The sequence below is a fragment of the Podarcis gaigeae genome (genome assembly GCF_964106915.1).
Source record: "Podarcis gaigeae genome assembly, chromosome: 15".
Classification (NCBI taxonomy): Eukaryota; Metazoa; Chordata; class Lepidosauria; order Squamata; family Lacertidae; genus Podarcis; species Podarcis gaigeae.
In genome coordinates, this window is record NC_139692.1 from 37,025,003 (window position 1) to 37,039,373 (window position 14,371).

General features: G+C 46.0%; 1 protein-coding gene across 16 annotated transcripts in view; it reads right to left on the reverse strand.

Moving 5' to 3' along the window:
- SGSM2 (small G protein signaling modulator 2) overlaps nt 1–14,371 on the reverse strand; it is an 81,189-nt gene continuing 66,818 nt past the window's right edge. For 11 of the 16 annotated variants that reach the window (XM_083714375.1, XM_083714376.1, XM_083714367.1 and 8 more), the window contains 8 exons: nt 10,638–10,814; nt 9,401–9,805; nt 7,938–8,062; nt 7,506–7,588; nt 6,139–6,248; nt 4,280–4,376; nt 3,808–3,975; nt 1–1,937 (listed from right to left, as the gene is read on the reverse strand). In XM_083714375.1, the coding sequence (XP_083570501.1) occupies nt 1,849–1,937; nt 3,808–3,975; nt 4,280–4,376; nt 6,139–6,248; nt 7,506–7,588; nt 7,938–8,062; nt 9,401–9,805; nt 10,638–10,814 (1,254 nt within the window). In that variant the 3' untranslated portion in view covers nt 1–1,848. The remainder of the gene's footprint in view (nt 1,938–3,807; nt 3,976–4,279; nt 4,377–6,138; nt 6,249–7,505; nt 7,589–7,937; nt 8,063–9,400; nt 9,806–10,637; nt 10,815–14,371) is intronic. The other 5 variants (XM_083714368.1, XM_083714369.1, XM_083714382.1 and 2 more) reach the window with 1 other exon arrangement.

Genomic DNA, 14,371 nt, shown 5'->3' on the forward strand with positions numbered 1-14,371 from the left:
TTTGACAATATGTATTTTCTTTTAATCCATTGGTTGCACTTAAAAGATAAATAAACTCTTGAGCAATAAAGAAAATATTCTGCTCCTGACAAAAATAAGGCAGTACACAATATTCATAAAATACTATTATGCAGAAACATTATAATAAACAGGTACAACAAAGTTTGCACAGTTAAATTCATTAATTTTTTGTGTGTTTTTGGTTGTGTTTCCTTTTTCTCTGTGTGTGTTTTTTTTACATAGTAAAGTGTCGTATATAATACATTCTCCAAAAATGTAGTGCACTGTGTTTTCATTTTTAAAACATGGATGAACCCATCAGGGTTTTAAAGGGCGTTTTGGGGATTTTAAAGACTTCTTCACCTTTCAACTGAATGAAAATGCACACAAAATCGGAAAAGCGGTTTCCTCGCCTGCGACACTGTCTGGCAGAACCATGCATGTTTTGAACACCTAACTTCGCACAAGGAAGAAAGAGAAAAAACAACAGGACTAAGGGACAAACCGTGTGAGCATGCCAGCATTAGCCAAAAAAAGAGAGTCAGTTTCCTGATTTAAGACTTTCCCCTCTATTGCATTCCAAGGGAAAAGGAACAAAACAAACCCAACTAGCTGGAAGTCAGCGATGCTTTGGGGGCTAGCTGCCCCAACTCCCATGTCTGTTTCTCCAGCAGTTAAGAGTACTGGGTCAAATCCCGCAACGGTCTATATAACAGAAAAAGCTGAAGAACAACGAGGCAGCATAAAAACTGAAAGATCCTCGAACTGGCAACAGAGAAGGAAACCAGGGCAAGTAGACATAATTATTTCATGCATTTGTAGAATTCAGCACCTCGTTGGGCTCCACAGCTTGGCTGGTTGGTTAGTTGTTCTCTTTTTTTAAAATAAAAATAAAAATCAAGGTTCTTAGCCCTCATTGTTGTGCAGAAAAAAACGGGACTACCTGCCTGCTGCCTTCCCTTTCCCACTATTTTTTTGGTGAGCTTTCTCTGTCTGTGGCTGGTTATCATAGTTTCCCTGTTCAGGGCCAAACACTTCAGGGTAAAATGCTTCATAGGGGTGACGTAAGTAGAGGGAAGCCTGTTTTTTGGTGCTTAACTTCCACAGAGCTTCCGCTGTGCCGCAAACGCTGGGAGATGGGGCTCTCTGGTTTGCAGACGAGCTTCAGAGATATACAGGCTCATTTTCTGGCATAAAATCCTTGCTCTATGCGCAACCTCAGAAGGATGCCCCACCTCGGTCTATGCCCAATCTCGTCACAAAATTTGGCGCAGCTTGACATAGATGCTGCTCGCTTATAACAGGGAGGTGCTCTTGAAATACTGGCAAGAAGGTGGGGCGTTGGGAAGGATCTCCTGCAAGTGGGTAGGTGGGTTCGGAGACGGACAAGACCTTGCACACATTACAGTGGGGGGGCACACATATCAGTCTCCCTTCTGCCCATGCTGGCCACCGTTTGACCATCCCTGTGCTGGGAAACTCAATTAACGCAACAAACCGGAGAAACGAAAGACACACAAATATTTTTTGGCCCTGAATTACAGAGTCTGCAGTGAAGACTCTCAGGTGTGTGCGTGCGCACAAACACACCAACACACAACTTCAACTCCTGGTGGGAAGCCACCTTGTTTTTCCTGTGTGCTTTTTCTTCTCCTGGAAAGAACTCTCTCGGGTATTTACAAACATTATTACATGGAAGAAGATGCCAGTAAACCATTAATTGAAGTGACAAGTGCAGGCAAATTCTCGTTCCCCCTTCCTCCCCCTAAAAGGGTGCAGGGCAGGTTGCAGTTGCTGCTGCTGCCGTAGCCTCAGGCAAACCCTCTCGTTCCTCCTCTTTGTCTGCGCTCACTTGTTCTCAATCAGCGTTTGCACTTTGCAGACCAGATCTCTCGCGATCTTCAGGATCTCCTGCGCGTTGTGGTGCTCTGCCATTTCTGCACAAAACGCACAACAACAGAAGTAAGAGGAGCAGGAGGACCAGTAGTGCAAGGAGCCAGAGGCAAAAGTGAGTGGAGGAAGCTGAGATTGGGAGTATACACTAGTGGCCAAAATTGTGGAAACCATTTGGAAAAAGTGCATTTCTGAGGTTTTTTGGCTCATAGCACCATTATTATTATTATTATTAGTAATACCATAAAATTATATATCAATGGAAAGATACCGGTAATTTAATGAAGAATGTAATGCAACAAAGTTTGTTCACTTATCTGTATTCTATCAAAAGTTATAGCCATATAACCCGAAAAAGGAAGCACAACTAAGTGTTTGATATGCAGCTTTTTTTTAGTTGATATGCAGTTGTGCTTCCTTTTTCAAACCTCAGAAATACACTTTTTCCAAAAGGTTTCCACAGTTTTGGCCACTAGTGTATATATCAGCTCTTTGTTTTTGTTGTTGTTTAGTCATTTAGTCGTGTCCAACTCTTTGTGACTCCAGAGCACACCAGGCACTTCTGTCTTCCACTGCCTCCCACAGTTTGGTCATGTTTGTAGCTTCCAGAACACTGTCCAACCATGTCATCCCCTTCTCCTTGTGCCCTCAATTTGTATATCAGCTCCTAACAAGCTCAATTGACCAGCTAGCTAAGCTTTCACTAGAGGAATACACAGCAAAACCTTGTTTGGGATTAAGGCTATTCCAGCCCCATTACTTGCACACTTGCAATTTAGAGGACCAGAGCTGTCCATGTAAGATAGATTAATTTCTTCTTGCCGCAGTCAGGTTGCGGTTACCCGGCCCACCTTGCCGAGTCACAATAGTCCATAGCACAGTTTTCTGGACTAAATTTGGCAAAGGAGTTCTGGATGCTTTAACTGAAGCACTACGTGCTCATGTAATGGCCATGTTAAAACTGCAGAGCACCCTTGGGTCGAGATGGCCTTCTAAGTGTTTCTTATCAGTTAAAAACGCTGAGCCAAAACAGCTGCTCTTCCAGCTCCTGTTCCCCAATTAAAGATATGGCTATTAAGCCCACACATAAAACAGATACGCTCCTTGCCTGCATATACCGATTCACATTAACCGCTGAGCTATCTTCACCTGGAAACTACAAAGAAAAACCCAACAGCCCCATTTTCGGAAAAGTTCCATGTCAAGGAAAATGCTAGACTAGGACGCTGACCCTGCTGAGATGCAGAGGGTGCCTTTTTCTTGTTGCATAGCAACACTCCATTCACAGGAGCCCCTTCTGTACTCCGTTGCACGTCATCCCAGAAACAAGTTCACAGCTTTCAGCTTGAGATGAGAATAATCAGAAAGGAAAGCATTGCTTTATTTCCAAGTGGAAGCCTTGTACCTGCCGTTGCTCAGGCATTTTAAGAAACAAAACAACCAAAAAATTATTAGAAGAAGCGCAGTTTTGAAAGTTGCAGCCTGCTCTCTTGATTCAAGGTGGCACCGGGTTGTATCCAAAAACAGACAAATGTTTGCTCCTGGATCTCAGGAACCGTCACACCAAATTTGGTGACAATCTCGAGTTGTTCTGAAAGGTTTGGTCCACCGCCTTGATTCAAAATGGTGTGTGGTGGTATCTGAACACAAACAAAAACCTGCTCCTCTGTCTCAGGGACTATCATGTCCAACCACAGAGAACAGGTAGAAAAATAGGCAGCTTTCCAAAATACAGATGATCGGGACTGAATTCTGAGCTGCTCCTGTCCTCCCTCTGCCCAAATCCCTTGCTTCCTAAACAAACAAATGAAAAGCTTTCCCTAAACACCCACAATCTTAAACTGAACAACATCGAAGTCCTTGATAAAGGAATAGAAAAAGAGAGTGAAATTGCATTGAGCTCGGCTCCCTTACCATTAAAAAACTTGATGATATCAGTAAAGTCCATGTTGTTATCGCGGATAATCTCTCGGTAGGCCTCTACCAGTGCTAAGGCAATGAAAAGGACAAAATGTTCTGAAGAGATGTGCTTTGCTGCCCAAATAACTTCCCACACTGTAAAAACATCCTCGTACAACAATTCTGAAGGGAAGGAACAAACATTGCAGAGAGCATCCTGTTACTCAAATGCATCATGGTCACAACAGTTTTCTTGACGACATTAATCCCCCCCCCACTGCCCTCCCCCTGGGGGGAAATTAAGACTAATATAAATAATCTCTAATGGCATCTTTAGACTTGGAGGGGTCACCTGCCAGGGATGCTGTTGCTGCATCCTGAAATGGCAGAATCTGCACTAAGCGCACGTTGGGGTCAGACTAGATGACCCCCAAGATGCACGCAACCCTTTTGGTCCCATGATCAACATGTGGCTCAAGCATCTTACCTCTCTTAAAATCCAGCAGGAACCAGCGGTAGCAAAAGTAGAAGTGAGTGTAATCCCCATTCTGGTGCATCAGTTCGAAGAGTTCGGAATCCAGAATCTTTGGGAGGAAATGTGAAAACAATAACAACAACACAGAGACAAAGTGAGTTCCAGTTTTAAATATTTGACAACACAGATATCCGAGCTACAATACAGCTGTGCAATCAGGGGCTTGAAAAGTCTCAGGATTTTGAACCGTGAAGATTTGGGAGCAGGCCACACCTACCATGGCCTGACTGTCAGGTGAGATTATTGGGCCTCCAACTCAGAGCGGGGAAGGGCTGGGGAGCTCAAGGCAGAAGGAGGTAGGACACTTGATTCCTAAGGTGCCACAAGGCTTTTCTCGGTGAAGGGGCTGCAGCTCAGGGTCCACGACAGAACCTGGCGACCTTGGGCAGATGATGGGTTCCCAGCTGGCCATCACATTGAAAAAGAATCCCAGCCAGGTGCTGTGACTGGCACTGGGGGCCATCTTAATTTCCCACAATGCCCTTCTTCACACGTTCTTCTCTCTCCCTCTCTCTCTGCCACTCTCCTTTACAATATCCTCTCTTTCCACCCTTTGGCATCCATTATTCCCCTCACTCGAACCCCAGTCAACCATCCTTCATCATCTCTTCCACCCAAGCGCACGGGCTCCGGATTTAAGTCTGCAGACACCTCCCTGCCCTAACGTTCCCTTCTTCCAGACCTGCCGGCCTGATCTCATGCATGTGTCTACTCAGAAGTAACGTCCCAGGGAGGCGTTTGAGCTGCCTTCACAACCCTGCCGCAGAGCTTCTGAGAATTGCACGGTTCCTATAGGAACTGGCCCCCTGCCCAGAGACAGCAGAGGTGGGGAGCTGCTCCAGCTCCTCCCTCCCCACCGTCCTCAGCTCTGGGCTGCCAGGTGTTCAGAGAGGAAACTGAGCAGAGGATGCCCATCTGCACAGACGCCTGACCACAGAGTGTGCCGGCTAGAGCATCTTTCCAAAGGATTCTAGGCCACTCTAGCTGCCACACTCTGTGGTTGAACCTCTGAGCGATGCCCTCCTCTGTGCAGGGATAATGGGAAGAAATGGGAGACGCCGCGCTTGTGAGCTGGGAATCAGATACAGTATGTCTGAGGGCCACGCAAAGCTTGCGTACCTCTGGGTTTCTACCCATGTGCTGATGGGGCCTAAAGGGAGTGCAAATGGGTGGCAGTGATGCCATCCTGCCCAACAGCCCAAAATCTGCAGCCAGAGCTGCTACAAGATCAACAGGAGCGCCATTGGACAAATGGGATGTCTGTCCCAGCGTTCTTCCAGGAGACTGAAGGAGGGATCAAGTCTTGTTTGGCCTTTAGGTGCCAGGCGAATTCTGTGCCATTGACTAAGTCTGCCAACCTGGTGCCCAACAAATGTTTGAGACTACAGCTCCCATCAGCCAGAGCTTGCTAGGGGTGAACACAGAAAGCTATCTTATATCGGTGGCTGGATATTGATTCATGTAGGTCAGAACTGTCTACAATGATTGGTAGCAGGATTTCAGAGAAGGGTCTCCCATTTCTACAGGAGATGCTGGGGATCATTCCCGAAGCCTTCTGCACATGCTCTATAGTCCCTGCAGTCAAAAACATATGGAGAGCACCAGCTGCACTAAAGCTTTGGGGGGGGGGCTTTAATTGTGGGCAACAAATCATTGGTTTAGTGCTGCTGTTTGGGTGGATTGTATTTAATTTGGTTTCAGTCTTTAGTCTTGTGTCCATTGTAATGTTGCTAAACTGCCTTCAGCTTCAAATGGACGGAACAGGACAGCTAAATATTGTTGTTTTTTAACATAGGCATGCAAAGCCCCACCTGGATCAGGGACCTCATGTTTGCAAAATGTGTGTCCATGGCGCCTCCGTTAGGGAAATTTTGACTCATTCTCTTCATGAGATGGGTGAAGCAACTGTAGGCCAACTCGTCTGAAATCAAACGCAGACAGATGTTAATTTAAAAAAAGAACAGTGAAGCAATGCTTTTTAAAAGGGCAAATCTGTTTTTAAATCAAGAAACAGTGCAATCCTATTATACATGTTTACTCAGATGTAAGCCCTGCTGTGTTCAATGGGGCTCACTCCCTAGCATTTAAGGTTGCAATCTAAGACTGCAATCCTAACCCCACTTTAAACCCCATTTAATCCAATAGGACTTACTTCCAAGTAGACATGTTTAGGCTTGAACTGTGAACCAGTACATCCATCAGTTGTATTTATTTATTTTTTAAAAAAATATTTATTGATACTTGCCCATAGATATACAAAAATTCATACTCCATGCAAATTATCTATTATATAATACACAGAAAAGAAATGCCTGATCTAAAAAGGAATGGAGGCAGAAAGAAGAAGAAATAAATAAAGGAAGACAGGAAAAAAGGGAAAGGAGAGAGAAAAGAATAAAGATAAAAGACTTTCAGTTCTCTGTCCTGCAGCTAAATATAGTATTCACTCATTAACATCCAACCATTCTGCCTTCTGTATACCAATATTTCTTCAAACTTCAATTCCAGATATTACAAGTTCATTTTCTCTCTCACGCAAAAAAAGTCCATCAATCAGTTGTATTTAGAATAAAATTGTGTCAGGGCCAGGGGCCAAGTCCAGCCATCTGATGTTTCCATGACTGGGCAACTGCAGGACATGGGCCAAAATCAGCAGAGTAATGGAAGTTCATCTTCATGTAGAGTACAAAGGAGTAAAACACACAGGCAGAGTTCTTCAGTAAAAGTTTACTGAGGTTTTTAAAAGCATACAGAAACTTGCTGGAATCCTCAACAAGGCAAAAACCTCCCTTTTGCAGAAGCAAAAACACATGGTATATACAGAAACCAAAATAGAGAGAGAAAAAGAAGACGATGAAGAATTCAGGCAGTGCTCAGTGGCAGGTTTATATCTCTGTCTCTAAGCACTGACCTTGAGTTCTTAAAGGACTCTAAGCATAACAACAGCTGTGGATGTGCTTTGTCCAGAAAGCACGAGAATATTCTAGTAACTTCTAGTAAATCCAGGAAGATTCTGCATCCACCCCTGATAAATTGAATAATCAGAAAAGGTGGCTTTGGGATAGCTTACGTCATTGTAAGCTAAGGTAAACTATGGCTTAGCATGAACGTGCAACTGTGGTATAAATGAATATATATTTTTATATGGGGCTGCACAGATACCATGAAGACTTCTAACCTTTGTCGAGTATAACCATGAGTGGAGCCAGCAGGTCACACATTCCTTGGACGTAGCCAACGTCTAAATGTTCCCAAACGTAACTGCAACAGAGGGAAGAGAAATGGAGTCATACGCTTGAAACGTCTCTTAAATGAACTGCTTCCGATTAAAGGGCAAATTTGCAAAATGCAGCTTGGAACTTTGGTCGAGCCAAAACAAACTAGGATCTGGCGGAAGGTTCTCAAGAAGCTCCTCTGAACTTGGAACGTCCTCCTGAAAATTTGAATTCTTATTCTCCTAACCGGGTTTTCGAACTATATTATCGTTATTCGCTTCTGTAGCTCTCCCAAGCTCCACTCCTTGCTCCAACAGGCTCCGCCCTCAAACTGTCAGGCTTCACCCCTGCTGAATCCCAGACTCCGCACCTGGGAGCATCCCGGTTCCACTTACCTGCACATAATGTTCCGTAGTTTCTCCAGGTTCTCAGCAGTGAAATACCAATAATTCCGATCACACCTCTGTACATCTTTATCGATTCTGTGCAAGTTTAAGGCAACAGTGTCCAACATTTCTATCTAGAAGATACAAGTACACGTCACAGAGGTGTTGCTGAATAAAACACGACTTCTCTGTTGCAATCTGATATTTTGGAAACTTGAGTATGTTTTAAACACACACACACACACACACCACTACCAAATTTTATTTATTATAATCATCATTGATTTATTAATTGCCTTCTGTGATGGGGGGGAAGAGAGCAAACCAAGGCTTTTAACCACCACCACCCAAAAAACCCCAAGAGGTTCAAATGCATTTTTCATTGCATTTCATTCTTTCTCTACATCCAACATGAGGACTAGTATCTTAGAATTCCTTTGGGAATTCTGTGTGGGACCTACTCAGTTCTGCAATTCCGTGTGATTGATGCAGATCTGTCAAAACATAGCATATGAAGGCCCCCCCCCTGGACCAGGTCTAAGGTTCCCCAACTTTGAGCTAATGCAGGGGTTGTCAACCTAGTCCTTACCGCCCACTAGTGGGCGTTTCAGGATTCTAGGTGGGCGGCAGGGGGTTCCACAGCACAAGCTGAATCCTCCTTCCATCGAGCACTGGTGGGCAGTAAGGAAATTTCACCATCAAGAACGATGCATTACTGGGCAGTAGGTACAAAAAGGTTGACTACCCCTCATCTAATGCATCCCAGTCCTTCATTTACATCAGGAACACGGCTTATTTCATTCTGTGTTCAAGTGCAAGAGCAACCCTTGTGAGGAGACAGCAAATCTACTGGACCCTTTTCTCCCATAAAAACACCCATTTGCTGAGCTCTTCAGCGGAGGCCCTGCTTCAGGCACCCTCGCTTATTAAGGCCACTGGGCGCAGGGCCTTCTCTGCAACAGCACCCCAGTTATGGGCACATACTCCTCAACCTGCAGAACTTACAGAGTCATTCCTCTAAGCAACACTATATTGCTTTAGATGCCTGCTGAGAATTCTTCCGTTGAGGCCTGTCTATCCAGACTCAAGATTGAGATGCTTATATTTCTTCTCGAAAGTTTTGTTGATTTTTAACTTTGTTAAAATATGTTCAGCTTTGTTTAACTTTGCAATATGCCCTGCCAAAAAAGAGGGCATTGTTTTAAGTTCGGGGGGGGGGGGGAGAGAGGGCAGGAGATGGCAGGGCCCAATGAAACAGACCTAAAGGGCTCAGACTTTTTGGATCACCAAAATGCAGTATTCAGAGAGTAGGATGGAAGAGTGAAGTTGTGGCTCTCTCTAGATGCTGTTGGGACTCCAAACCCCATCAGCCTGAGCCAGCAAGGCCAATGGTCAGGGATGATGGGAGTTGTAGTCCGGCAACATTTGAAGGCCCACCAGTTGCCCATCTCTACAGGGTCCCTCTTACCTACCGTATAAGACGCAGAACACACAGATATGGGCTCCTCTGCAGGTTCCTTACAGTCCATCTGGGAACAGAGCTGTTCCTCAGTTACTAAGTCCTGAGGTTCCGAGCCCTTGGCTTGAGGGTCCTGGTCAGAATCTTGCCTCTGTGGATCGGAGCCAGCTTCCTCCTCAGCCCCGTCCTCAAAGCAGACACTCTGCCCGTCATCAATGCTGGACAGGATGCCCGACGTGACAGAGTAATTCCGGGAGGACGGGAGCCCGGAGTCGGGGGAGTCAAATTCTACCGACTGCTGCTGCTCCACGGCCACAATGACTGTTGGCGCATCGCTGCAGCCCCCGGTCAAAGATGGGTCTTCCTGAACCTTCAGGTCTCGCTCTACCGAGTCCATTTCATCGACGGATATAAACACCTGAAGGGCAAGATGTTTACCATGAAAGGAAGGAAGGATTAAACGAACACAGCAGGAAGGTGAAGGTCTGATGCACCACCTGATACAGTTGGAAGAACCGGACATGGAGGAAGGGGTGAATTTATTTCATGGGCACAAAACACCCCATGTATGAGATAAGGCAAGAGGTCCAAGGTCAGCCAAGCCAGTCGCTATGGCAATGGCCCAGTACCCTCTATATAAGTGATTAAGGCATGTCAGCTCATTTGTCAGTCCATGAGTCCCGCCCATGAGTCCGAGTCTGTGTTACGTTTTGGAACTGCTGGAGCAACAGAAACGCTTTCTACTTGTATATATCTGTATCTGCAAAGGCTACAAGCTTTATGTATAAATCAACGTCCAGAACTGTATTGCTGAAGCCTTATCTTCCGCAGCAGTAAACTATTTTGGACCTTAAAACTGCCATGGTGTGGTGACTAGAACTTGGATGAAAAGCGGCACAGAAATATAATAAATCAAATCAAAATCAAATCAATCTGCTGGGGGAGAGGCTGCAAGCAGGCTGTGGATGGGCCTAGATGGGGGTCCAGAGCCAGAGCCAATGATGGGCAGGGTACCCTGTTCCCTCTCCCTCTCTGTGCCACCTCTTTCTCCCCATTCTCATTCCCTTCTTTTGCACCTGCATGAAACTAGGGCAATGGCCAAATGAAATTAGGCCTTAGGCCAACTGGGGCTCTCAGGCCTCTAGTTGCTGACCCCTGGTCTAGATTTATGGACCTTCGCTCTGACCCAGCAAGGCTCTCTGCACTATGTCACAGCAAAGAGGTGTGTAGAACAAGGCACATTGCCTTACATCGTTGCTGATGGTGGAGTCCCTGTGGATCAAGCGCTGCACGTGGCTGTCTATGCTGCTGCCAGAGGAGAACTTGGTGGCTGTTTGAGACTCCTTCTCCCGAAGCTTCACAATCACCTCGCAGGCTTTCCACTCGGCCATCACTTTCTGATACCTGAGCGCAATTTCCTCGTCAACCTTCAGAAAGGAAGGGGGAAAGGCTGTCAGGAAGTCATCTCTCGAAAGGCCTTGGGAAACCTCTGCAGGTTTTCATTTAAATATATATATTCTTTATTTAAAAAAAAATCAAAAGTACAAAATTACAAGTGCATAGAGATAAGACACACACAAAAAGAAGGAAACAAGAAATAGTATCCACGTAGAAAACAAGACAGAACAAATAAAAATATATATACTGTGTGCATTACAAAAAAAGGGGGGGTTCTGAAAGGTTTTCACAACAGGGAAAGCTGAGGCTCTTCAGACGATGCTGGACTACAACTCCCATCAGTCCCAGCCTGCCTGGCCAGTATTGAGGGATGATGGGAGTTGTAGTCCAGCAACCTCTGGAGAGCCACAGGTTCTCCACTCCTGCCCTAGACAACAACCTTAAGCCAAGTACCCTTGTTTAACAGCATTGGAATTAACTCGCAAGCTTTCTCAGAGGGCTTTAAATGAAGGCTTAACTTCTCCTCAGGTGCCTTTCAAATCTTCTGAAGTCTTCACTCTAGTCCAGGATCCACTGTTTCCTCAGCTCCACTGCAATCCATCACCACTGCGGCCTCAGCTCTCCCAAAAGTGACTGGGGGAGTCTTGCACGCCTCTCCTGCAGCAATTCTTAGCTTTTTCTCCCAAGTCAGGGCTGGGAAGCCTGTGGCCTCCCAGAGATTGCTGGACTATAACGGGGTGGCCCGTCCCATTTCGCCGCCTGAGGCAAAACAGGAACATGCTGCCTCCTGCTACCTCAGCCCTGAGTCGCACGGTGGCAGCTTCTAGCAGAATCTCATTGAACGCCACTGCTAGCACTTTTCCTCACTTCTGTGGTGGCAGTGGCAGGTCAGGCACCGACCCACAGGATTTTGCTGCCTCATGGACCAATTGGCCACGCTGATGGGAGTTTTGAGCCTGAAACGCCCCTGAATTATAAACTCGTCTTGTTCATGCGCACCCGGGGTTCTGGTGGGAGAGAAGGGGGCCCAGGGTTGGGCAACATCGCCAAATGAAAGCTTTCAGAACCCTAAGAGTCGCTCTTTGACTCGCCACTAATCTTATCTTAGCTTCAAGAAAAAGAGGAGGGGGCTAGCAGGCTGGGAAAAAGAGGCAAATTGTCCTCCTCCTCCTCCAGACTTTATCTGCACACTTGTTTCTGGCCAAAAACCCCAAGGTCACGCTGACCTTGCAGCCTGCAGGTGTTCCCATTTCTCTCCTGGGACAGAAATGAGAAACTTCAGGACTTTGCAGATGATCATTCATTTGTCATTAGCATCTTAACCTCCGCCAGTGAGCTCTGGGTAGATTCTTCCTGTTGCACATCTATTGCCGATTATAGCCATCATTTGTCACTCCCGCCTAGGGAATAATTACATTTTGGTTCGCCGTAGGGAGATGCTGGAGGGTTGCATACACACTGCACTTTCACTTATATGTTGTTGTTGTTGCTGCTGCTGCGAGCATTACCTGACATTTTCAGAAGGTACAATTAACATTATTTGGTTTTCAGGAGCAGTTCACGTGCTTTTTATATTTTAAACAATTCATGTTTTAAATCGCAACCCTGGAGATAAATATAAGCACAAGCTGGGTCTGCACAGCGACCCACACTTTTTGCTATTTTCATGGGGGCTGCTCAGAAGCAAATCCTCTACCTTATCTCTTGTGGGGGGGGAGGTAACAAGCAAGACATCACCAAACCCACCCTAGTAGTCTGGTGTACCCTCAGGAAAAACAATTTCTACGTTACCTCTGGGGGGGAGGGTAAAGGTTCTGATGCCAAAAAATAACACAATTCTCCTGTTGTTTATGTGGTTTTCTATTCAAACACAGATTTACCAAGCTAAATGTTATCCCATCACAAAAATAATGCCAGGTTTGAATTCCCCACACCCAAAAACCTAATTTTAAGACTCCTCACTGAAGCGGGTGGCACTGTGGGTTAAACCAGAGCCTAGGACTTGCTGATTGAAGGTCAGCGGTTCAAATCCCCACAACGGGGTGAGCTCCTGTTGCTCAGTCCCTGCTCCTGCCAACCTAGCAGTTCAAAAGCACCTCAAGTGCAAGTAGATAAATAGGTACCACTCCAGCGGGAAGGTAAACGGCGTTTCCATGCGCTGCTCTGGTTCGCAAGAAGCAGCTTAGTCATGCTGGCCACATGACCCGGAAGCTGTATGCCGGCTCCCTCGGCCAATAAAGCGAGATGAGTGCTGCAACCCCAGAGTCGGTCATGACTGGACCTAATGGTCAGGGGTCCCTTTACCTTTACTTATAGGTTTCGCTCCCTAAAACAACATACCCTAATACACAACGAGGCGGCTTTGTTAGGCCTGGTCTCTTCAGGGTACAGTCTTGTTCCTGGACTTCAGATTGGAAGCAGAAGGTTTCTCAGCCCAACTTAGAGGTGCTGTGAGCTGAACCTGGGACGTTCTCTGTGCAGGGCTCTGAGACTGAGCCAGCAAGAAGCCACAAGGAACTCCACACCCGGCTAGCATTAGCGCCAAAGTGATGTGCCAAGGAACCCAGGGGCAGGACAAATTAGGAGGACGGAGACTTGTCAAAAACCGTACAGCCCGGTTACCTGCCTGATGTCAATAGGCAGGGAGTTCCAAAGTGTAGGTGCTGCTTCTCTGAAAGATTGGGGGATTTAAAAAATGAAAGAAGGGTGGGGCTGAAGGGCTACAGCCTTTGGGGTTGGGCTAGATGACCCTTGGGGTCCCTTCAAACTGTATGATTCTAACCCCTTTGTATCTCAGTGGTTCCCGTCCCTTGGGGGGTATTACCCAAGGGGTTGCCTAAGTGGTAAGGGGCAGTGGGCGTAAATGACTCTCAGGCTTTAAAAAGCTGTTATTGCTGGATCGAGGTCATCCATCTTGTTGAATTAATTTATTTAAATAGGTTTCAAATGGATTTTGAATAAATGTGCAGCTAATTGTCAGCATTTTGTATTTTATTGCATCATTATCTTCCTTAGTGGGTTGTGCAGAATGAAATTCTGAATAATGCTTTTAATAGGATTGTTGTTGTTTAGTTATTTAGTCATGTCCGACTCTTTGTGACCCCATGGACCAGAGCACGCCAGGCACTCCTGGCTTCCACTGCCTCCCGCAGTTTGGTCAGACTCATGCTGGCAGCTTCGAGAACACTGTCCAACCATCTCATCCTCTGTCATCCCCTTCTCCTTGTGCTCTCCATCTTTCCCAACATCAGGGTCTTTTCCAGGGAGTCTTCTCTTCTCATGAGGTGGCCAAAGTATTGGAGCCTCAGCTTCAGGATCTGTCCTTCCAGTGAGCACTCAGGGCTGATTTACTTCAGAATGGATAGGTTTGGTCTTCTTGCAGTCCATGGGACTCTCAAGAGTCTCCTCCAGCACCATAATTCAAAAGCCTCAATTCTTCAGCGATCCGCCTTCTTGATGGTACAGCTCTCACTTCCATACATCACTACTGGGAAAACCACAGCTTTAACTATACGGACCTTTGTTGGCAAGGTGATGTCTCTGCTTTTTAAGATGCTGTCTAGGTTTGTCATTGCTTTTCTCCCAA